The sequence below is a fragment of the Parasteatoda tepidariorum genome, chromosome 10 (assembly GCF_043381705.1).
Source record: "Parasteatoda tepidariorum isolate YZ-2023 chromosome 10, CAS_Ptep_4.0, whole genome shotgun sequence".
Lineage (NCBI taxonomy): Eukaryota > Metazoa > Arthropoda > Arachnida > Araneae > Theridiidae > Parasteatoda > Parasteatoda tepidariorum.
The window spans coordinates 81,402,904-81,428,531 of NC_092213.1; the positions used below are offsets into that span (position 1 = coordinate 81,402,904).

At 30.0% G+C, this 25,628-nt stretch overlaps 3 protein-coding genes across 6 annotated transcripts in view; 1 reads left to right on the plus strand and 2 right to left on the minus strand.

Annotated features, from left to right (window-relative positions):
• Positions 1-588, minus strand: part of LOC107456685 (F-box DNA helicase 1) — a gene marked incomplete in the record, with an annotated part of 34,060 nt that extends 33,472 nt beyond the window's left edge. Inside the window, 1 exon segment of the mRNA XM_071187060.1 lies at positions 430-588.
• A 153-nt stretch (positions 589-741) lies between these two features.
• LOC107456677 (VPS9 domain-containing protein 1) overlaps positions 742-25,628 on the plus strand; it is a 48,864-nt gene continuing 23,977 nt past the window's right edge. Inside the window, exons 1-11 of one of the 4 annotated variants that reach the window (XM_043055432.2) lie at positions 742-883; positions 8,204-8,299; positions 10,677-10,749; positions 12,018-12,116; positions 14,875-14,965; positions 15,049-15,151; positions 15,618-15,680; positions 16,894-16,946; positions 18,567-18,657; positions 20,143-20,225; positions 23,826-23,935. In XM_043055432.2, coding sequence (XP_042911366.1) covers positions 8,228-8,299; positions 10,677-10,749; positions 12,018-12,116; positions 14,875-14,965; positions 15,049-15,151; positions 15,618-15,680; positions 16,894-16,946; positions 18,567-18,657; positions 20,143-20,225; positions 23,826-23,935 — 838 coding nt within the window. In that variant the 5' untranslated portion in view covers positions 742-883; positions 8,204-8,227. Of the gene's footprint in view, positions 971-2,240; positions 2,368-8,203; positions 8,300-10,676; positions 10,750-12,017; positions 12,117-14,874; positions 14,966-15,048; positions 15,152-15,617; positions 15,681-16,893; positions 16,947-18,566; positions 18,658-20,142; positions 20,226-23,825; positions 23,936-25,628 lie in introns of those variants that run through there. The other 3 variants (XM_043055433.2, XM_043055434.1, XM_071187061.1) reach the window with 3 other exon arrangements.
• LOC139426904 (tigger transposable element-derived protein 4-like) lies at positions 2,714-3,626 on the minus strand. Its single transcript, XM_071187040.1, has 2 exons — positions 3,021-3,626; positions 2,714-2,950 (listed from the first exon to the last, which is right to left on the minus strand). The coding sequence occupies exons 1-2, from the start codon at positions 3,624-3,626 to the stop codon at positions 2,714-2,716; spliced, it is 843 nt and encodes a 280-aa protein (XP_071043141.1).

Sequence of the window (25,628 nt, forward strand, 5' to 3'; positions counted from 1 at the left end):
AGATGGCTACTGTCACAGTAACTAAGACAAATTTGACTAATTTTTCTTAATATACAATTTCATAAGAAACTGAAATCTTATTAGATTAAATTTATATCGAAGTTATTAAAAAAAATTACTTCATATGAAGAAGAAAAAAAATTTAATCAAATATACAAACATCTTTGGCAAGCATTAACATATTGATTTTCGGTATACAGGGTAAGGGGGAAAAAACATAGCTCCAGTGAATAAGCAACCCTTTCAAAAACTACTATAAGCAAATTTGAAGCCAGTCAGTTTAGAATACTTGATAAAAACCCATTATGAAACAAAAATCGCATCATTTAGTGGTATTACAATCTAATGACAACTTCAAAACAGAACAAGAAAAGAACACAAATCTAAGAAAAATCACCCAAAGAATAAACAATAATTGAAATCACATACATTAACAAAAATTACTCCAGATAATCAACCAGCAAAATATAAACATTACAATTTGCGTTACAATTCTTTGTAACGTATTACTTAACTAACGAAATCCGACTTAACAAGCAAAAACAAAACACAAAATAAGGGTGCTTTAAGAAACTTGAGGAGAAGGATTACTGCTCCGATCTTTTCAACTTTTGCGTTCGATCTTTATTTCAAAATATAAATTGTTTGAAACTTTTACGAACAAAAACGGATCGTAACTTTTTAAAGCAGCTGAAACACCTTTTAGCTTTTACGTATAGTAATCACGGTTACGAGCACTGTACTTAATCTGTCAAGCCAATCACAGTCTGCATCGAATTTTCTAGGTATGAAGGTGTAAGCGTTATAAAACCCTACACTAAATAAGGACAACAAAGACTCGAAGAAAGTGAAAGTACATATTGAAAGTATGAGAAAATTAGAGGTGTGTATGTTAAATAAAATTAAAAACGGAAAATTAGGAATACAAATAACTTTTTTTGTGGAGTAAAAGGATTTTGATTTGATAATTGTAATAAATAAGTCGTAATACATAGTTGTTATATCCTTAGTTTATTTTGCATTGCGTCGTAAAATTTCATTAGTAGTATGCCCTGGATTAGTTCTTTTTACATTATGCTGTTATTGAATTTATGGAGTATTTCTTTTAACTATACATTGTTTCAATTATTTCTTATCATAGTTCTATAGTTCAAACATGTGTACCCCTCCCGCAAATATGCAGAGATTTTTTCCCCCCTAATAACTTATTTCATTAAGAGCTTAGGGAGATTTTTGCGTCGAAAACGTTAAGAATTGCAGAACAATAAAGCAATATACATGCGTGCTCTTTCGCACTGTATGCTGTGATTTTCTACTCTGATAATTTATTTAATTAGAAATTTGTTCAATTATACTTCTTAGAAACGTTGTTACGGATGAAACAAACTGTAAACTTCAATTAGGAGCTCCTTGAAGGAATGAAATGTCCTAAGTTTTTTGGAAATGTTATAAAGCGTTATTGATTTTTCTTAATAAGTTGATTTTCAAAATTTATATGAGATTTTAAGCATTCTTTAACAAGCTTAATAATTTATATTTAATTTTAATGCATTTTCTTTTTAGTCAGAATAGTCCATTTTAAAAAAATTTGCTTTGTTAATCCATAATTTAATTATCAATAAAGTACATGCCAGGTTTGTTCCGTTTCCAAAAATATATCTGATTTTTTTCCCCTTAATCCTAGATTGTTGAAAAAGTTTCAAACGTCATTTAAACAATTGTAACCCAAACAATATCCTGACGTTTTTTTAATTTTTGCTCAGTAAATATTTAAGTTCCCTAAAACAAAAATGGTTGTCATAAATTTTACATTGAGAGGTGCATATCTCCTTTCTAGAACTGATATGTAAAAACCATTATTTAAAAAAATTAACCATAAAACCTTTTAATTCAGTCAACCATGATCTTTTGATTCAGTCAAAAATATTGAAATGCATGTATTGTTATAAGATAGTAGCATTTATATAACTTCTATTTATCACATATGTGCAAAATTCAGTTGACTTAATTCAACCTATTTTATTATTGCGAGATGTTGCAGTCAATTAGAATTTTTTTAAAAATTAAAACAGCTTAAAAACTCAAATAAAATTTTTAGCTGCATCCAAGTCATAATTATTAACCATAGAAGTCCATCATTTGGGTTATTTATTTTTTTGTAAATTTTTCAAAGTGATATAAAGTTATATAAACAAAAAATTTTGAAGTTTAAAGAAATGCCTCTTTTCAAAAGTATATTTCAGAGTAAAATTACGATGCAGCATTCTATGTCTATATATATGTATTGATTTAAATGAAAAGTGTGTAACTACAAGTTTAGTTTGAGAACATTTCAGTGCCAGCTCTTACTAGCTTAGGATTGCCAAGGTAACAGAGAATTAATAATTAAATAAATATTTAAAAATAAAGTGTTGTGACTTAAGAGTGGCTATGATGTGGCTTTCAAGTTGGTTCTTTTCTGTATATATATATATATATATATATATATATATACAGTGAATTCGCGATAACTCGAATCTGATAGGACTGACGAAAAACTTCGACATATCGGAAGTTCGACTTGCCGTTAGTTTCGGTTTTGGACTTTCGAAATATTGCCGGATTATTTAATTAATGCTTATTAATTACGAATCTTCTAAATGCTTACAATATTCTAGAAAAAATATAATAAGAAGTATAATATAATAACTTACTTTATTATTTGTACTACATTTTACGTTTTTTTGAAGTAATCCGTCTTTTTACGTTGAAGTAATCCCTTTTGAGACATAACATACACACAACATAGACAAACATAGAATTGAGACACAAACATAGAATTATCAATTCCTTCTTGACTCTCTAGAAACTTTTGAAGAACTTCAAGAGATGCACGCGCTTCAAGTATATTTGGGGCTATTGTTTCTGAACCTTCTTCCTCAGCAGCACTGTCATCATTTTCTTCTGTGATCTGTATAAATTCTTTGTCGGAAATATCACCACAAACAGCAATGTTTTATGAAATCGGAGTTCTCAATTACTTCCTCATCTTGAAACTCTTCTATCACAGGTTTACTCTGTGTTTCTTTAAAAAACCCACACTTCCGGAAACAGTTTCTTATTGTCGTTTCACTTACATCATTATTCCAAGCACTGGAAAGTAGCCTCATGGCATCAAGTACATCAACTTTGAAAGAAATGTTGTTTTCAATATCGTTCATCATTTTTCTGACAAGCCTTTTACGATAAGACTGTTTGAAGCACTTTATGATACCCTGATCCATCGGCTGCAACTTTGCTGTTGTGTTTGGCAGGAGAAATTGCAAGTTTACTGCTTTCAAATTAAGTAGATCACTATGCGCTGTCCATTTATCCATAAAGAGTTTCACTTTTCTTTTTTTAGCGAAGAATTTTCGATCCAATTTTCTTACATAGTCTTCCAATAAGACCAATGTCATCCAAGACTTTTTGTTAGACTTGTAATCCAAAGGATATGTTTTTACATTCTTGAAACATCGGGGATTTCGGTATTTTCCAATAACAAGTAAGGGCAATTTCTCTGTCCCAGGCGCATTTCTTCCAACTAGGACAGTCAAATGTTCCTTGCTCATTTTACCCTCTGAGCAGTTTTCATCCTTAAACGTCATAGTCTTATTTCGAAGACATTTAAAAAATAAACCCATTTCATCAATATTGAAAACATTTTCAGAGTATCCTTGAAATAAATTTGGTAACGTTTCTTTTAACCACTGTTCACATACTTCAAGAGGGACAGCTTTAGCTTCNAAATAGGTACCTCTCAGAAAAACCCAGACAGACCCCTGAAGTATTCTTTAAATTCTCTATTTAATCTAGTCTTTAAATTTTAATCATGCATTTCTTTCAAAACAGTTGCTATGCATTCAAAGCCATGTATTATAATGAAAAATTATTTTAGTTAGAGCTTCTAAAATATTGTTACAACATAGTTTTAATATTAAGTTAATTTGATTAAACATTTATAATTTTTTTTAATCATAAATTAAAGATCTTACAGTGTATTTGAATAAAAATCAAAAAAATCTGATTTAAATAAAAAAAATCCGATTTAAATCAAAAAAATCTGATTCTTTTGATTTTTTTTTAAAAAAATCACGAACCCTGGTTTGGCGGGAGAAACTGCAAGTTTACTGCTTTCAAATTAGGTAGATCACTATATGCTGTGCATTATTCATAAAGAGTATCACTTTCTTTTTTTAGCGAAGAATTTCCGATCCAATTTTCTTACATAGTCTTCAAATAAAACTGATGCCATCCAAAACTTTTTGTTAGACTTGCAATTCAAAGGATACGTTCTTGAAACATCGGGGATTTCGGTATTTTCCGATAAAAAGTAAGGGCAATTTCTCTGTCCCAGGCGCATTTCTTCCAACTAGGACAGTCAAATGTTCCTTGCTCATTTTACCCTCTGAGCAGTTTTCATCCTTAAACGTCATAGTCTTATTTCGAAGACATTTAAAAAATAAACCCATTTCATCAATATTGAAAACATTTTCAGAGTATCCTTGAAATAAATTTGGTAACGTTTCTTTTAACCACTGTTCACATACTTCAAGAGGGACAGCTTTAGCTTCTCCATGTGAAGAGTGCGAAAGACAATATTGTGTCTGCTCTTGAATTTTTCTAGCCACCCAGCACTAGCATGAAAATTGTCTATTTTTAATAGTTTAGCAAAATCAATCGCTTTCTCTCGTAGCAAAACACCACTTATGGGAATAGCATTTTCTCGATTTCTGTACTGCTGAAACCATTTCAGAAGAGCTGATTCCACCTGGGGAAAGACACACATCTTCATTCTTTTAGACAGTGGGTTCATAGATTCATATAGTTTAAGGATATTTTCTCTTTTAATATCGTAGAAAGGGTATTCGGGGGGATTCCTTGCTTCAACGCTATATCTTTCTTCTTCATGTTTGGATTTCTATCTACATCCTTAATAAGATTAATTTTGTCTTCCAAGTTGAGAGTTTTTAATTTTAGCTTCGACAGCTTTAGAGGTAAGCACTTCTTCCACACAATCTCTAACAGCAAATCATAAGCATAAAGCTTGTACATATCAGAAAACAAATTTATCCTTCCCCACAGGGGCCACAGGTGTTACTAATCCCTTACTCTCACTCTACCTAAACTTGTTCTGACTAGTTAAGTGTATTGTGTGTTGCAAAGGAAGGGGCCACACGATTATATCCGCAAATCGGATATAATATTTGCTGATATAATCGTGTGGGCTGATGAAAAGATTATATCTTTTATTTTCCGGATTTTTTAAAAGAATTCGATCCTTTTTTTTGGATTTTTTTAAATTTCTTTTTCCCAGTTTTTGTTATTTTTATTATTAATTTTCTTTTTCCCCCTTTTTTCATTAATCTGTAATTTTCCTTTGTTTTATCTTCATTTTGAGCTTATATATATATATATATTTGAGGGTTGCCGCTCCACAGGAAGAACAGGGAAAATCTGGAAAATACAGGGAATTTAAAAATCCCCTAAAATAACAGGGAAAATGCAAGTAATTTTGAGTTTTTCCACGCAAGTTAGAAAAAAACTGGGAATTTTGCTTCTTATTTTTGTCTTTTAAAAAATGCCGAACTCTCAAAGTGCAATCTATGGGATTTTTAAAGCTATATTATATTATTTTCATTATTTGTTTTTTGTTGAGCTGTTTGTTATTTTTCCAAGTTTTTCAGGCTACTAAAACTAGCTCCTAATATGGTTCACAAGAGCATAGTGAATGTGTGTTACCTCTTAATATAGTGTGAATAATATGTGCAGGGAAAACACGGCAAATTTTTTTCCAGATACCAGTGGCAACCCTTGTACTTTATATATATACCTAACCGGAACATCTGCTCCTGCAACCCAGAGCCCAAGGTAAAGAAAACTGAGATGGGCACAGTAGGCCTTGGCCCTCTATGGGCTGTCGTGCCACTGATTTTATATATATATATATTTTGATGCAATGTTAGAAAACACTCTTTTTTGTGGATATAATCGTGTGAGATGATAAGATTATATCTTTTATTTTCCGGATTTTTTAAAATTTTGGCCCTTTTTTACAGATTTTTTTTCCTTCCGGTTTCTTGTTATTTTTATTATTATTCTTATTTTTTTCCCCTTTCTTCATTGTTCTGTAAATTTTCCCTTGTTTTCTCTACATTTTGAACTTATTTTATGAGTTCTATTTACTTGCAGCTTATGCGCAGTAAATAAATCTCATTGTTTTCTTAATTTTCTTCGTGTTTTTTGTATTTATTTATTATGCTATATCTATATATATATTAGTAATTTTTCAATTGCTGCCAAACCTTTGCAATTATTTTGTATTGGGTACCAATACTGTGATTAGCTCAATTCTTTATCAAATTGAAAGAAAAAAAAAGGTTTTTAATGTCGTTTCTCTAGTTAGATGTAACATGTTTTTGTCCTTAAAACGATTCACATATTGTTATGTTTTTAGTAAAAGAATAAACTAAATCTATGTATATTCTTTTATATATATATATATATATATATATATATANTTTCAATTAATATTACATAATAATTATAATAAATTTGTAAACAAAGTTTACAAAGACATGCGGCGGGGATTTTAAGAAAATTTTTTGATTACTTTTTTAGGACAAACTGGAATATTCCGAAATATGCTTAACACTAAACATACCAATACTTAATGTATACCTATTTCTACCATAGACGGTCAAATGACCGGACTTTATGTTTCTTGATTGAACGTATGAAGTATGGATCTTAGGAAGTAAATAAACTAAAAAACTTTATTATAATTAAACAAAATTGTATGTTGGCAATTTTTATGTATTACAAACACAAGGAATAAGAATTTTTAATTCATTGCTCAATGCATTTTTTACATATATAGAGTGTTTCCATTGTACATTTTCAGCAAACATATTTCTTCTAATTATTATTATTTCTATAATTATTATAATTATAAGAACATATAAGAATTATCATTCTCAATATTAATATTATTATTATTTTTTCTAAGAACTTGACTGTTTTGATTGTTTCGACCTTTGTTCAGCATTTTTCTAGGTAAAAACTAACAGTTATTCAGAAATGAAGTAAAGCTATCAAAATAAAATATAAGCTACTTACCAAAACTATTAGTTTTCGTAATTTTTTCTTACACAGAAATGTCAATCATCTAAAATTTTGATATTTTCTTGAAATTATTCTCAGCTATTTTGATTGAAATATTTTACGCAACAGTCTTTGCAAAAATGTGCAGCTTACCGACTACAGTACAGGGCTGAAAGACCATATATATTGAGACGGAAAACAGTAAAAACTGGTAACAAATAAATTTAATTTTTTTGGTTTTTTTCCCAGAATAATAAAAATCCATAACTACCAATTGTTTTTACGGATGCAATTTTTATATTGAATTGCTTCTTCGCCGTGAAAAATTTCCTTACGTTGAATTGTTATTGTTGAGAATAGATTAACTCCTCCCGAATATTATCTAATATTGAAATAGTTCTTCTACCAGTATTTTCTCTTTTCCGTCCCGCTTTTAGGCCTGCTACAATACGATAAGCAATCTGTATCGATAAGCTTATAAAACAAAAAATGTTCTCAGGGTTAAATGACCCGATGTGGTAGACAACAGTATACGACAGGTATTACTACTTAACATAAACAAAACAAAACAAAAAATAGTATAAGAACTGTAGATTAATTAGTAATAAAAAGTCAAATTTGCAGAAGTAATAAAATGATACGTGCATTTTCAATGCAAAAGTTCAAAATGGGTCATTTGCCCTGTTATGGTATTATCAGTGTTAATAAAGTTAGTTAATAAAAGGTTTGATTGTTGACAGTTCTTGTTTTTCTTTTTACTGAGAGGCTCAAAGAAAGACTAAAAAGTTTGAGGGGGGGATTTGTCCCGACGGTCCCCCCCTGGCTACGGGCCTGATATATTAATAGTTTTTCAATTGCTGCTAAAACTTTGCAATTATTTTGTATTGGGTACTAATACTGTGATTAGCTCAATTCTTTTTCAAATTTAAAAAAAGAATAAGGTTATTAATGTTGTTTTTCTAGTCAGATGTAACATGTTTTTGTCCTTAAAACGATTCACATATTGTTATGTTTTTAGTAAAAGAATAAACTAAATCTATATTTCCATAAATATTTCATTTGGAATAAATGTATCTTTCAGATTTTTTTAAAATAAGTGTGGAAAATGGAAAATCGATCCCTTGCATTAAGATTAGTGGCTGAAGCAGTACATTTAGACAGCAATGGGTTTTCTCATGTAAGTCTTTTGTTTGTTTAACCCGATACTAAGAAATGAAAGAATGCATTTTTTTATTGATTATGTTTTCAGCAATAAAATTAAAAGATTTAAAAATGTACCATCTTGAGGTATTGGATACTTGACTCTCAAAATGCTATGAGTTGTTAGATTAGATTTAGAGGATGGGCAGCTCTAAAGAGCTGGGCACATCGACCAGAGGTCTATTGTACCCAAACCCTAAATCATGATTAGCAAGAAAGCCTTATGGCTGAAATAAAATTCAGCAGACACCTTACAGGAACGTCTTGCAGTTCCCTGGTCCTAATGCTGTGCTGCCCCAAATGCTGAAATTTTTGAGCAGATTAGACCTCACAATCGCATAGTATATGTTGTGAAGTCTCCTCTTCAAGATGACAACCTCTACAAATAGGATTAGATTCAATACCCATTAGGTATAGGTGTTTCCTGAGGATACAGTATCCAGTGAGAAGACCAATGATCTTTCTCAAACTGTTCCCGCTTAGCTTAAGAAGCTCTTTTTGACGTACACTGGGATGGTCACGATTCAGCTCCTTAGCTTACCTTTGACCGTTTATGTTGCACCATTGCTCATGGGCAATTTTGCCATAGAGCTTGAATATAGATGCCCTAAAAGAGATGGGAGAAATTCCCAAAGCTGGTTCAGGGCCCCAGAAAATTGCACTGGAGCCAGCTCGTGCTGCTTCATCAGCTAGCTCATTTCCATGAATACCCATATATCCAGGTACCCAATGTAGGTATACCTTGTTATGAGTAGAAAAGTCACAGTGGACCGGGAAGCACTCCCACACTAGTAAAGTGGTGAATTTACACCTTTATAGTGATAGGAGAGCAGCCTGACTGTCGGAGCGGGTGTAGATAGGCATATCTTGCAACACAAGATAATAGCATCATAAACCTCAACCTGAAAAACAACGGCATAACTTCCTAAGGGAAAGTGAAGTTTGGTGCCATCATTGGAGCAATAAATTCCTGCTCCTGATTTGAAACCAAGCCTTGGGTTGTTGCAATTCAGAAAATATGGTATCCCCCTTGGCAAAATTGTGGCGACATTGTAGCAGAATGTTACCGAGTTCTTGCAGAAAGAATTTTCCTTTGGGAAGTAAAAAATTTTGCTTTCCTTTTGGGCAGAAATTTTCAAAAGATTTTATCTTTTAACTTCAGAATTATACTCAAAAGATGCTTTTCTCGCACATCAGATTGGAAAAAAATGCTTATGATTTTTCTATTCTCATTTGAGAATAATGAAAAATAAAGAATAATGAAGTAAAAAATTTGACTTTCTTTTCTGTAGAAATTTTCGTTTTTTTTTCATGAAGTCATTACTACTGATCTCCATGAAGCTGTTAAAATACGATATCATTTATTACAACAACTGAATCTCGAAATGAAAACATGCACTTAGTAACCCCTTTTGAAGAGTTCAATTCGCGTAATTTCAAGGTCGATCTTATTTTTTCAAGCAAAATAAGTATTATAATTTTTTTGAGACATATTTTTTATTTTATTGAGAAAAAAAAATTTGTTTTACCTTTTTCTGGTAATCCCTTGGTTTCATTGCATCACTAATATTTGCATCATGAATAATATAATATTGTGATTATAATATATTAATAACATTATGAACAAATTGTTATATTAAAATAGTTTTAAATATTTATATGTTTCAATTACCAACTTCTGTGCATAGGTAGAAATTGAGAAAATTTAGTTACTACTCTAAATTAATTGTAATTTATTTAATCTTTTTCTGATAGCTTGGTTTTATTGCATCATGAATACTATAATATTGTGAATATAATATAATGATAACGTTATGAGCAAATTGTTCTATTAAAATAGTTTTAAATGCTTATAATGTTTAAAATAGGTAGAAATTGAGAAAATTTAGTTACTGCTCTAAAGTTCAGTGACTCAGTAAAAAAAGAAGAAAAAAAACTAATCTATACATATTTTTATTGGTCTGTTTAAACACCTCTATTGTCACTTTTTTTTATAAAAAAAAGTTAATAAAGTGAATTTTAATGAAAAATTACAATACAAAAAATGTGTAATGTTCTCAGTTCTGATGAAATATGTTATTTTTTGACAATGAAGATTATAATGTTGAACTAAAAGTCCAAGTACCCCATAGGCATACAATTCCTTTGCATCAATTGCTGGTCTGGGGGAACAATTATAATTATTTCTGGATGTCGAATGAAATTTCAGTCATTCTGGACCAACAAACCATCGTTAAATTTCAAGCCCTACTGTTTACTATAAAGAATTTGCAGTTTTGTCCAATGAGAAATAGTTTCATTTAAAAAATTTTGTACATGACTTCTGTCTAAATACTATGCCTTATTTATTGTAGGCAGCATTTGAAAAGTACGTCCAGAGTCTTCAAGCTTTAGCAATATATTTGAATGAAATGTTTAACTCTCTTGGTAAGTTTATTATTTCTTTCTCCAATTTTTTTCTGAATTTGTGCTTCAATTTAGAAACATGGTGTGTAGCGTTTTTAAAAAGTGCTTAAAGGTGCTAATTTTTGATTTTGATTTTTTAAAAGCCCTTAAGGATGCTTTTTTATATATTGTGTTTTTAAAAAGTGCTTAATTTTCCCTTTTCGAAAATGAGATTTTTTTTCTTTACTGTGTAGATTTTCGAAACGTATTATGCAAAAGCGTTGGTTTCACATTATTCTGTTCAACGTTTTCACAATTCCTTCAAAGACAATGCATTTCGGCTTACCGTTGGTCCATTGCGTATGAAAGCGCGATTAATTTTGCATGTTTAATGAAATAATTGCTGATCCGCATATTGAGCTGGGTTTGGTGAGATTCTTGCACTGTCATGTGAAACTCTGCTGCATTTTGCAAGATATTCTCAATTTCAGGCTTCATTTCCACCCTCATTTTTTGAACCGAAAAACTTTTCAATCTTTTTATGGTGGCTAATATAATCAAGAAAAGAGTTCTTTGTCAGAAACTAGTTATTTTATCATGATCATGTGAAGTCTTTGAAAACTATTTTGCATTTTGTTAACATATATAGTGCTTAAAAATATTCTTTTAGTGCTTAAAAAGTACTTAAAAGGATTCTCATTTTTTGTTGAAAGATTTGACTTTGCACCCTTTAGAAAATATTTAAAAAAAAATTATATTTATTTAAACTTATCAATTATCTCCGATCTTTCTGATTGACTTTTAAGTTAAAGATTAATATTTTTTTAAATTCAAAGCTTTGGATTGTAGATCTAATGGCTCAAAGGGTTTAACAAAAGGCATTTTCTTTAGCTGGATTGGCAGGATCTTTGCAAATGTTCAAGCCATCTTTTATGATATGCTTTAATAGTTCAGACAATATTGAGCTATTTAAATTTGTTATAAAATTCACTATTGCAAAGTATTCTCACAAAGCAAATAGTTCAATAAAAATTTTCATACGTTTTCTTACATCAAAATATTTTGATATTCTAGGAAAATAGATGGCGTAAATGGAAAAGTAAGAATAAAATTAATGGCATTGGTTTCAAAAATCAGGGAAATTCGATAAATTGATTTTGAAAAATCCAGGAAAGTTTTTTTTCTTCTTTTTTCTAGATATTTGTGTCCCGACCTGGTTATAAAGCGAGTGTGGAAAGAAATTCTTATAAGTACTGTACATAGTACTTGAAGTGATGAAAGGCTAAAGCTTTTATATTTCCTTTTATTAGGTTTTGAAAAGATGATGGAAAAGATTCGTGAAATGAAGCATGTTCTAAGTATGATTCATGAGTGTTCAGATAGATTAACTGCCATTTCAGATAAAACAGGTAAATACCACAAACGCGCATCTGCGCATAGTACATGGAAAGTAGATGTAGTTGTGAATTTAATTTAATTTTATTTGTAACTGCTGTTGAACAGCCGACCCAATGTTTGGGTTTATGACTACTAGTGTTCGACTCCGTAGCCTTGTAATTTTAAACCCAATCCAGAGAACAAGGAAACTCCTGGATCAAATATTGGGATACTTTTTGATGGAACTAACCCGCAATTGCGTTACATGGAGAGGGAAACAACGAAAACCTTCCACGGTTAGCCTGACGGCAAAGGGACTCTAACCCATGATCCACCTACCACTGAGGATATTTTTACGTCAGCACTGTGGTTGGTGCCAGCCGGATGCAGAATTTGAATTGACCAGCTATTGCTGTGATCGAGCCCGGGTCACCTCATTGGGAGGCTAGCGCTCTGAGCCACCACGGCTCTTGCGAGTTTAATTGTATTATGAAAGGGCTTGTGTCCGCAACTTGTTGAAACAAAAGAGCAAAAGCTTCAATTTACAAAATTGCATAGTTTTTAAAAAAACCACAAAAAATTATTGATTTTATATTTTAGTATTTGCTTATATATATCTGATTTTGGATTTAAAATAAACGGCTTGAAATGTGAATAGTACTCATATAAAAAACATAAATATGGATAGATAGTTACATCAATGGGAGTATTGGCTTTGCATGCCTTTTAAAAGTTTAATTAAATCTGGCTTATAACTTGTTTTAAGTTTCAAGCAAGACTCCAGATTTTTATTTGTTAGTTGAATTAAAAACCAATTTTAATTTAATTTATTTAAACAGTACATAGTGTGCAGAATTTCAAATATTTTTATTTTAATTTGCGAATATACACATTACTTTATGTATTACATACAATTTACTTTACTCTGTCTTTAAATTTTAAAACAAATTGATATTGTTCTTATCATAATGCGTAATTCTTAAATTTTAATCTATTGATATAAAAAGAAAACAAGAACATGTTGCATAGCATTTGTGAAAAGTGTTTATTTTCAATTTTCGTTTTTTAAAAGCCCTTAAAGGTGCTTTTTTCATGGGGTGTTTTTAAAAAGTGCTTAATTTTCTCTTTTCAAAAATGAGATTTTTTTTCTTTACCATGTCGATTCTCGCTGCCTATTATGCAAAAGCATGAATTTGGCATTGTTCTATTCCACGTTTTCACAATTTATTCAACCACAATCACTTTTGGCGTGTCGTCAGTCTGTAACGTATGATAGCGCCAATCATGTTACATGTTTGATGAAATACTTGGGAGTGACTACTGATCTGCGTTCGGTGAGATTCTGGCCCAATCATGTGCAACTCTGCTGCATTTTGCAAGATATTCTCAATTTCAGGCTTCATTTTCCACCCTCTGAAATCGAACCGAAATATCTCTCTATCTCTTAATGGTGGCTAATATAATCAAGAAAAGAGTTCTTTGTCAGAAACTAGTTATTTTATCATGATCATATGAAGTGTTTGAAAATTATTTTGCTTCTTGTTAATGCATGTAGTGCTTAAAAAGTACTTAAAAGGTGCTTATTTTTTGTTGATAGATTTGGCTATGCACCCTGAAGAAAGATTTGTACTTTAACAAATTTGATGTGCAATACGGCATGTATTTAATTAACTTCATGTTAGTTAATATTCTGTAACTTATGTGGAAAAACGTAATTCAACCTTAGCCAGCAATGGTCAGAATAAAATATGCCATCTTCTTTATAAACAACCAGGTGACATTCAGGTCATATGTCAGGTGGTTATGTATCGGTGGTCTTATTCTTGAGAGTTTTCCATTTTTTATTGATCATTAAAATAGCCTTATTCCTTCAAAACATTGTGCTGTGTACTATAGTTTGTCTATGAAAAGAACTCTCATAGTCATTCATCTGGTGTGGTGGTTACGAGGTTTAACTATTTCGAATAGGGATGTTGGTTCATTATTTAATACTGGTTTTGACTTGAAGCGGCCAGAGAAAAGGAATCAGGGTAGAAAAAAGCACTCCTCTTTGCAATGGACTATTTCTTGTTTCCATAGCAACATTATTATGGACTTCGTGGCGAGGGGATTTCTATCTATAGACAAACTATACATACCATTTAAAAGTCAAATTTTATAAAAACAAAGTATTTAAGACTATTCCTCTTCCCTTTTTATCGAATAATATTTTAATATGGTTTGCTGGAACCAATAGTATTTTTTTTAGAGGGGGCTGACTGTACTTCATTGTATATTATTTGCTAATGGTTATTGTAAGTTGGCAACTGGCAACAAAGTCACATGGGAATTAGAAAAAAATATTTCTTTTATTTATGCCTTTTTTTGTTAGTTAATCATGAAATAAATTCTTTGATTTTGTGTAAGCGGGTGGGTGACCACTTTGATCAGCCTGCGTAGGGTCTGAGGGTATGCGGATTCGGTCTTTGTTAAACTGTTTTACCTTAAATTGCTCGACTTTGCTCGCAGTTTGTCAGGCTACCATAGCAGGGGAGCCATTCCCTCTGCAGAGGATCAACATTGCAATGGCAGGTGTTCGGATCATCCTCCGGGGATGTTTCCAGACTGTCACTAATAGCCCATTGTGCAGCTCTAGTGCGAGGTAAATAGAGTATCTTTGATTTTGTTCAGAAAATTGTGTGTTCGAAAAAGAAAAAGAAATTAATGAAGTATTTATGAACAGTTACACTGTTGACATGAAACTAATTGCTTACAATTGTTGGTGAACTTAAAAAGAGTATTTAATTTTAGTTCAGTCTCCATCTGCTCCAAGTCTACCTGTTCTAAAATCAGACAGAAGTGTGACACTAAGAAAGTCAAGAGAAAATCTTAATCTGTTTAAGTATGCTTGCATTTAGTTCATTTAAATCAAAAAACAAATGAAATAAATTCTTATTCATTCACTTCTTAAACCTTTTTTTTTAGACTTCCAGCTATTGAGAAACTCCAAAATGAAAACACGACACTCTTTAAACAGTATCAATGGCGCATTGAAAGAGCGAAAGATAATTACGCAAGAACAAATCTGGTATAGTTTTTTTATTCCATTTTCATGATATATTTGCAATGCTTTAAAGAGCTATCAGAAAAGTGCGGAAAAAGCCTAAAGATAATAATACAAAAACAAATCCGGTAAAACTTTCTCGTGTAATTTTCGCAATATATTTTCAATATTTTATGAATTATCAGGGGCAAACTAAGTACAAAAGATAATTACACAAGAAAAAATCTGATAACGTTTTTTTTTATACTACATTAATTTTATATTTGCAATGTTTTGAAGAATTTTCAGTGGCATTTTGAAAGAGCTATCTTTGACTCTCAAATTTTAAAATGTAATCTAATCGATAAAAAATTGGATGAATGTACTTTTCACAAAAAAAATATTTCTCATTGTTATTAGCAATTTGAGTTATCCATGGTTAAATATGAAAATTTCACAAATTCTGTATGAGATTCATTTTTATTGAATTACTATATCCTGACTATTTCAGAAACTAGAACTTGAGAGACGAATAGCTGAAAATGATGTCATAGCGAAGAAAAAATTTGATATAGTATCCTTTAGTTCTAATATATTTAACATAGTTTTTCACTTTATTAAAAGGTCTCAACTTAATAAATTAGCTTAGGTTTAATTGTTGCTGAGAAATAATTCTTATGTGTGGTGTAGAGGGCATTCACTTTTAAAAAAATAACTTTTTTTGATTTTATGTCTCTGCTTTATAGACAATAGCTACGCTCGAATACGCCATCTAGGGAGAAGACTTGTTCCATGCCTTTGGCCCTTCCCTCTCCTCCTCTTTTCAGTTGTATAGGAATGTACTATGATATTTTTCCTTTTCTTAGTATTTTTCGTATTTGTTAAAAATATTTTTTAAAATTTCCATAACGCTTTCTTTTAGAAGTATGTTTAACCCTTTCGCGACGCAAAGCGCGAAAGCGCGCTTACCGCTGAGGNCTTTCTTTTAGAAGTATGTTTAATGTAGTTTTCAGTTCCATATAGTTTCCTAACTTAAAAGATTTTAATCTGTTGGAAAATCAAGACAGAAACTAACATACTTCCTTCTTCTATGACTCTCCACACGCTAATGGTGAAAGCTTGCGAAATGTTACCATAGGTAGAGAGTTCTGCTCTATGCCGCGTGTAGCCCATATCGATAGCCAATATTGGTTGAAAATAAATATTATAATTGTCTAATTATATTTTTTTAGCCAGTGATTATATAATAGCATAATTTGAGATTTTGAAAATTTAGTTTTCAAGAAGCAATAATAGCAAGTAAAAGTGTCATAATGTCTTGTGAAAACAATTATTTCCTATCAGGCTGTAATCGTCAAATGATTAAAATTAGCAATCTTAAATCAAATTAAAATTATGATTAAAATTAGCAATCTTAAATAAAGAATGAATATAAATACAAATAATCAACGAATTAGTTTATGGAATTAGATAAACAAGCTTTTGAACTTTAATGATTTGAAAATCACATTGTGTAGGTAAATTTCAGAAAATTCTGTATTCTGCATTTTAAGGCAATATCGTAATTAATATTAAGATTAGCTAGGCTAGGCTATGCTATGCTGCGCCTTAACGGCTTCCGAGGTTTAGCAATAACTCCACGAATAATGTGTTATTACTTTTTTATGCTTTTAAAGTTATTATGAATTACTATTAAGTTCTGTTAGTATGCAGAATCTGTGTTAATTTTATTGTAGCTGTAGTTTGCTAAGAACTATTTAATTTTGTTCCTTGACTCATTTCCATTGGCTGTAAAACAATTACAAAAAGAGCGAGCAAGCGTTGCGGAACAAGAAATGAAGTAATTATCAAATTTTAATTCAACTAATTTTTGTTTTGTTTAAACTAATTTTTGTTTTCATTTGGATTAAGCTACACAAAGTATTATTGAGTGGCTTAATCCAAAATTTAATTCAAAACTAATTGCACTAGCTTTATTGTTGTTATGATTTGTATCATTAATATGCTATGATTATATTTGAATAGTGACATGACCCACCCTATTTGTTTAGGGTTTACGTCAAGATTACATCAGGATCATACAACTGGATTGATACATGATTACAACTTCAATCAAAGATTGCCACAAGGGACAATGATACAAAATGCGGCCAAACAAACAAATTATATAAAATAGGTCAAAGGACCCTTATAGTATTAGCTGATTATAGGGTAGGAGGTCCAAGGACCCTTATATCTACCACTCCACTTCCACACATTATATAACATGGTAGATAAAAACAATAAATAACACAGATTATTGATCTGCAGGAAATGTAGAATAAAAAGAAAGAAAAGTTACAGAAGTACCCAAAGGGGCAAACAGACAGTCAAAAGACCATAGTAATAAAATCAAACACAATAAAATCATAATGTAATAAAGTCAAACACAAAAAAGTTAAAATTACAGAAAAGTTAAATATCATCGTAATGGAAAAAAGCAGGTAAAACCAATATAAAAATTGTAAACAGTTGAGAGTGATAAAACCCCCCCATGAAAGCGTAAAATCAAGCCCCAGTAGAAAAGATGAATGACAAATAATTAATAACATAAAATCATTAAAAAGAAAACATTAAAAATGGAATAAAGTAAAACATGAAGTTAAAAGCCAATGAACTGCTTGAGACACCCAAGAAGTAGGGAGCGTAGGTTCTGGGTCTTATTGCCTGTCTCCGAGTACATCTTCCAGTGTTTGTTTAATAATAGAGAAGATAATTTTTCTGCTGGCCAAATTGGCAAAACATTGGTGTTGATTAAAATTGGTAAAGTTATTGTTTTGGGAACAACTAAAAATTAAATATACATTTATGCTTGAAAAATTTAATATGTGTAATAAATATTTAAAAGGTCCAATCATTAGATCAAAAGTTATTCAGGGTGGTCCGTTCTTTTGCTCTTTGTACATCAGATTTAAAGTAAGATTTAACTAAAATTTGATAAAACGGATCGTCTAGGAAATTTAAATCAGTAATGATTCAAATCTGTACGTAATGTGAATCATTTTCTGACTAGACTCAGTTAGTTTTTTAATCACTCATTCAAATCTCTATGTACATTGACTCGAATCAGTTGATTCTTTTAAAATGGATGTTGGTAATTTAAATTTAAAAAAAATATTGTTATTCATTTTATTTAATCTGTCTAAATAAATAACAATAAAAAAAATACAATAAGTCAATCTATTGATTTAAATTCTAATTTGAATCAACTAGTTCAAATAGTATTTTATTTTGTTACTTTTTTTATGGAATTAAAATTAAGCATGAAAATGTTGCTTATTTACACGCTGTTTTATTTATTCTGATAACTTAAATATATTTAATTTTTTATAGCTATTAAAGTGGCTATTTTTAAACTATGGCATTCTACTATAGGTTACAAATAGCGTGCATTTTAAATTTTTTTCTAATTTTTTTTAAGAAAGTTTTTTGGAAATCAGCAACTTCTGAGTGAAAGTGAAAGAGAAAAACGAGACCTCTTTGTATCCGTTATAGAATATACAAAAACTGAAGTAAGTGTAATTATATATTAAGTCATAAACTTATCTAGTTATAATTCAGAAACAGATGGAGAAAAAAACTTTAAATTTCTAAAAATACTTTCAGAAAATAGGCAAATTATTTGTATTGTAATTAATGCATTATTAATATGAGTAGCAAAATCAAACGAATAGTTCCTGAGAAATCAAATTTTAAAGAAGACTTATTTTTAAAATTCGGTTTCTCAGGAACTATTAGATCAATTTTGCTCAATTTACCTTGTAAAATTACTTTCTTTAAAATGATTTAAAAAAATTATGCACTTTAAAATTCAAAATGTTTTTGACTGTCATTAAATGAAATAATAAATATTTACTAAAAGTTATATTATGGAATTATCTTTGGATAAACAAATTTTATAACTGTGTGCAAAAACGTTTTGATTTGCTTAAAAAGTTCTCGAGATATGGCGAAATAATGCAAAAGGTGAAATTTATATTAAGGGGTTCAAGCTGTGGTCTGCTCTCCTGACCAAACAATTGGGATCTTATTTTCTAGATTGTGGCTACTCCCTATATTTTGAGGATCAAAAATCTGAATCCGTCAACAAAAAGACATGTTTATTCGGACAAAATACGTTTTCATGTCTGATTCCGTAACTTAAAAGATCGTTTGCACTAATTAATTTGCATATATGTCCCTTCAAATCATTAAGATTGAGTCCTATAATTTGAAACTCCGATCACTGGGTCAAAAATGTACAGGGTGGTCTGTTTATTTTTTGCACACTGTACAATTTTGATATGCATCTACAAATAATTTATGTACTGTTATAGGCTGAACTTTCTTACATTTGTCAACCATAATATATTTTTTGACCACTAAATAAATATCTAGCTAATAGTGGGAACGTTATGTGTATATATATCTAGATAATTTAAAAAGTGCTTAATTTTCCCTTTTCGAAAATTAGTTTTTTTCTCTTTATTTTGTCGATTTTCACCAAAAGCGTGCTTTTCACATTGTTTTATTCAACGTTTTTACAATTAATTCAACCACAATCCATTTCGGCTTACCGTCGATCCGTAACATATGATAGCGCCAATAATTTTGCATGTTTGATGAAATACTTGCGAGTTCGCATGTCCGTCAACTGAGCTGAGTTCGGTGAGATTTTAGCACTCTCATGTGCAACTCTGCTGCATTTTGCAAGATATTTTCAATTTCAGGCTTAATTTTCCACCCTCTTATATCGAACCAAAAAATCTCACGATCTTTTTATGGCAGCTAATATAATCAAGAGATATAGTTCTTTGTCAGAAACTAGTCATTTTATCATGATCATGTAAAGTCTTAGAAAATTATTTTGGATTTTGTTAATGTATATAGTGCTTAGAAATATATTTTTAATGCTTAAAAAGTACTTTAAAGGTGCTTATTTTTTTGTGAAAGATTTGGCTATGCACCCTGTTCTATCTTATCTTATTTAATAAAATGTCATTTGTTGTATGATGAAGACATGGCCTTGCACCTGGAAATTAAATTATTGGGAAATTTCTGACGTGGATGCTGTGAAAAAAATATTCGAAACAACAATGAGGTAATTAATTATTTTTATCTCTCTCCTCAGATTGTTATATTATAACTGAAACAAAATAATGATAAGCCACATTTTTTTTCAAAGGTATCATGCATGCCTGCCAGGTCTCCTGTTTTTTAATGAACACTCCTGTATTTTACGACTGTATAGAGTTTACTCTTATATTCTCAAATTTCTCCATGGATTGGGTTCAAAATTACAAAGAAGAGTTGAACATTAGTAGCCGTAAGCCCAAAATTGAGTCTGCTATACTAAGGCGGTTATAAATTATAATAGTTTAAGTAATTATAAATAATCATTTTAAGAAATCTTCATTAGATTAAGATTTATATACATATTTTTTACTTCGCTAAATGTAAGTGCTTATATTATTTCAGATTTTGAATTTCTCTTTTTGACTTGCATGATTATGCATTATATATTAAAACTCTACTCGTGGTCTAAAAAACGTCGCTAGTAAAATCTCAGTTATTTATTCCTTCAATGTTGGCAGGAATGTAACATGTATGAATTAAACTGTTTGGTTAAGGTTTAGAATCGGTGATCCCTTAATTTGGCGATAAATTTTGTTTAGTTTTGCTGAAACGTCTTTCTATTTATTATGATATTTTTTCTGGTCTTTATTTTTATTTTCGAGTTTTTGTTTACTGTTATGTAATTAGTTCTTTATTTATTTTCATGTATATTGGTTTACTTTCAAATACAAAAGGTGCCCCCAGTTACAAACTATTACCAAAATGTTCTTTATTATTTTTTCTCTAGTTAAATTCTTTAAAAAGTTTTGTGAATTTCCACTAGATACCAGCACAACAGGCAGAAGCATCTTATCGATCGCATGAAAATATTGGTGCTTTTCGCAAAAAAAACTTTCCTAAATTAGACGTTTTTGGTTCATCGGAAATGTTCCTTGGTTAGCCTTTATTCATAGATGAAATTCTTAAGTAAAATTATTTCTTAGTATTTTTCACAAATATGTACTGTACTACAGGTTGTGTAACGTTTTTGAAAAGTGCTTAAAGGTGCTTTTTTTATATAGTTTTTAAAAAATGCTTAATTTTCCCTTTTCGAAAATGAAAATTTTTACTTTACCATGTTGATTTTCGCCACGTATTATCCAAAAGGGTGGTTTTCACATTGTTCTATTCAACATTTTCACAAATCATTCAAACACATTGCATTTCAGCATACCGTAGTTCTGTGGCATATGAAAGCGTCAATCATTTAGCATGTTTGGTGAAACACTTGCGGGTCCGCATATGCATATACTGAGCTAGAGTCAGTGGGAATTATTCTTGCAGTATCATGTGCAACTCGGCTGCATTTTGCAAGAGATTCTCAATTTCTGGATTAATTTTCCTCCCTCTCAAATCGAACCAAAAAATCTCTCTTATCTTTTTTTTGGTGGCTAATGTAATCAAGAAAAAGAGTTCTTTGTCAGAAACTAGCTATTTTATCATGATCATGTAAATTCTTTGANAAGAAATTTTCATTAGATTAAGATTTATATACATATTTTTTACTTCGCTAAATGTAAGTGCTTATATTATTTCAGATTTTGAATTTCTCTTTTTGACTTGCATGATTATGCATTATATATTAAAACTCTACTCGTGGTCTAAAAAACGTCGCTAGTAAAATCTCAGTTATTTATTCCTTCAATGTTGGCAGGAATGTAACATGTATGAATTAAACTGTTTGGTTAAGGTTTAGAATCGGTGATCCCTTAATTTGGCGATAAATTTTGTTTAGTTTTGCTGAAACGTCTTTCTATTTATTATGATATTTTTTCTGGTCTTTATTTTTATTTTTGAGTTTTTGTTTACTGTTATGTAATTAGTTCTTTATTTGTTTTCATGTATATTGGTATACTTTCAAATACAAAAGATGCCCCCAGTTACAAACTATTACCAAAATGTTCTTTATTATTTTTTCTCTAGTTAAATTTTTCAAAAAGTTTTGTGAATTTCCATTAGATACCAGCACAACAGGCAGAAGCATCTTATTGATCACATGAAAATATTGGTGCTTTTTGCAAAAAAACTTTCCTAAATTAGACGTTTTTGGTTAATCGGAAATGTTCCTTGGTTAGACTTTTTTCATAGATAAAATTCTTAAATAAAATTATTTCATAGTATTTTTCACAAATATGTACTATACTACAGGGTGCGTAACGTTTTTAAAAAGTGCTTAAAGGTGCTTTTTTTTATATAGTTTTTAAAAATTGCTTAATTTTCTCTTTTTGAAAATGAAAATTTTTACTTTACTATGTTGATTTTCGCCACGTATTATGCAAAAGGGTGGTTTTCACATTGTTCTATTCAAAATTTTCACAAATAATTCAAACACAATGCATTTCAGCATACCGTAGTTCCGCGGCGTATGAAAGCGGCAATCATTTAACGTGTTTGGTGAAACACTTGCGGGTCCGCATGTGCATATACTCAGCTAGATTCAGTGGGAATTATACTTGCAGTATCATGTGCAACTCGGCTGCATTTTGCTAGAGATTCTCAATTTCTGGATTCATTTTCTTCCCTCTCAAATCGAACCGAAAAATCTCTCTTATCTTTCTTTGGTGGCTAATGTAATCAAGAAAAAGAGTTTTTTGTCAGAAACTAGTTATTTTATCATGATCATGTAAACTCTTTGAAAATTATTTTGCATTTTGTTAATGCATATAGTGCTTAAAAATATTTTTTGAGTGCTTAAAAGGTGCTTACTTTTTGTTAAAAGATTTACCCAGGCATCCTGTGCTAACATTCCAGGATTTCATTTAGATGGCAGCCTACTGCCGAAAAATATCTTAGTTCTCTTTTGATCGGACTGTTAAAAGTTCAAATAATGCAAACAGTTTTTTTTTCTTTAAAAAATAAATACTTTTTTCTATCACAATAACTCTGTGCTTACTATGTTGTATCTTAAATAAATGCTCTCATGTATCAAATCTAATACGTTTTTAATAGCAATTTAATGACCCATTAATTCATTTTTATTTATTTAATGCTAGTTTTAAAACTGTGCAAACATTTTATGCAAACAGATTCATTATGTATTTTTTTTTGGAATTAGATGGATATCTTGCAATGCTTATGTAGGTTTTTATCATAATACTTAATTTAATGAATTTCATTTTACTACCATGTAAGTGGCAATGACCTTGTATATTCTTTTGTATTATTCTTTATTGGAATTAAATTTATTTAATTTCAACTATTAACCTTAATTTATTTTTTTACTATAGTTAAAATCTGTGACCTTGTACTAAATCATTTGACATTAATATATATGAAATCCTTAAATTTGTACAATACGTATCGTGTCTTAATACACATTGTACAATATTATGTATTTTTTATGATGGCACTGACAAAATGAACTCAATTATTTTATTATCAGGTTCATGACAATAGAATGAAAACAACTAAATTGAATATTCATATTGGTTTTAAAATCATGTGACATTTTTTTATATGTAATACATAGTACAATATCTTGTTCAAATTCTCACAACTGTAATAGTATCTAATAAATTAAAAAATATTAGTTTAACACAATTAAATTTTTCTTTACCCAAATGTTTAAAAATCTCTTCTTACACAGATGCAGTGATCATCCCTTGTCCCAATGGATAACAATGGTTAAGACAAACATAAAAAGAGATGTAGACGCAAGTTTAAGACATTATTCTCTATTCGAGAAGCTTTTACCAAGTGAGTGCAAACACTTCTAATATGTGAGATATAAGCAAAAGAAACAATGTACAGTTAGCAAAATAAATTAGTAAATACCCTGAATAACTAATGATCGGAATTCCCATGGCAGAATAGCAGCGACATGTTACAGAGTTCGTGTAGAAAGATTTTTCTTTTGAAAAGTAAAATATTTTCTTTCCTACAGAAATTTACCCGTAAAATTTGAATCATGCATTTAGATAATCTCTTTTTGATGTGCTCAATTTACAACAATCAATGTAACGGTTTTGATTGTATTTTCGGCAGATATTGATTTTAACATGGTTTTTAAGTATACCGATATATTTCGAACAATATGGTAGGTTAGAATCGTGCATTTGAGTATTTATTTTTCAGGCAATAATTGTATCAAATTTTTGCCAGTTATTGCGATTGATTTCTCCTTAGTTTTTAAATCCGATATTTTCACGATATTATTTATTACAATAACCTAATCTCCAAATGAAACATGCATTTGAAAAGCTAGATTCACGTGATTTTGTGGTTGATCTTTTTATCGGCGATTACTACTACAGATTTCGTGACTTTTAAATATTCTTTTTTATTTTGATGGTTATTTACAAAATACGAAAGGGAAATAATTAGTGTGTTTTCTCCCCCAACAAAATCCGAGAATTTTACCTTTAATATTAGAATAAAAAATTATTACATGTTCAATTAAGAAAAAGTATATAGTTTTTTTTTGTGAACACAGCGCTTTTGTTATTTTAAATTAGTAACGTATACATCTGTTATTATTAAAAGTATCTTGCAGGAAGATATTAGTGCTAGAGAGTTTTGTCGCAGATAGCTCCAAAAAATTCTGGCACAGGGATCGGAATTTCACATACTATAACATGGTGCGTAGTGTTTTTAAAAAGTGCTTAAAGGTGCTTATTTTCGATTTTCATTATTTAAAAGCTCTTAAAGGTGCTTTTTTCATGGGATGTTTTTAAAAAGTGCTTAGTTTTCCCTTTTCGAAAATGAGATTTTTTCGTTACCATGTCGATTTTTGCCACATATTATGCAAAAGCGTGCTTTTCACATTGTTCCATTCAACGTTTTCACAATTCATTTTGACGCACAGTTGGTCCATAGCGTATGAAAGCGCTAATCATTTTACATGCTTGATGAAATACTTGCAAGTTGATGTGCGTCTAATGAGCTGGGTTTGGTAAGATTATTGCAGGGTTTGAAAAAACCCGGATTTTTTAAAAAAAACCCAATCCACATGGGTTTTATACGAAAAAACCCGGGGAAAATTGGGTTTTTTCATTTAGTAAACATGATCTTAAAAAGTTTTACTGCGTAAGTATTTCTTATCATTAAATAGTATTGTATAATCTTAAAAATAGAAATAAATCCAAAAAGTTGATATAAAATACATATAACAAAATTAAAATAAGTTTAAAGAACGCATTGTCACTAATACTTATTTGAATCTTCTTTATTGTTAAAGACATAACATTTCACAAATTTTAACTCAAGCATTATAAAATATAAACGCAACAGTAATATAAAAGGAACAAGTTTATTAATTTTTTCGTTTCCACACACGTTTATTTACTATATTTAATAAGCATATAAAAATATTACCTATTATAAATTTATTATCAGTAAATATTTATAATCAGTAAAAACTAAAATAAAATAAAAAAACCATTTTATTTAA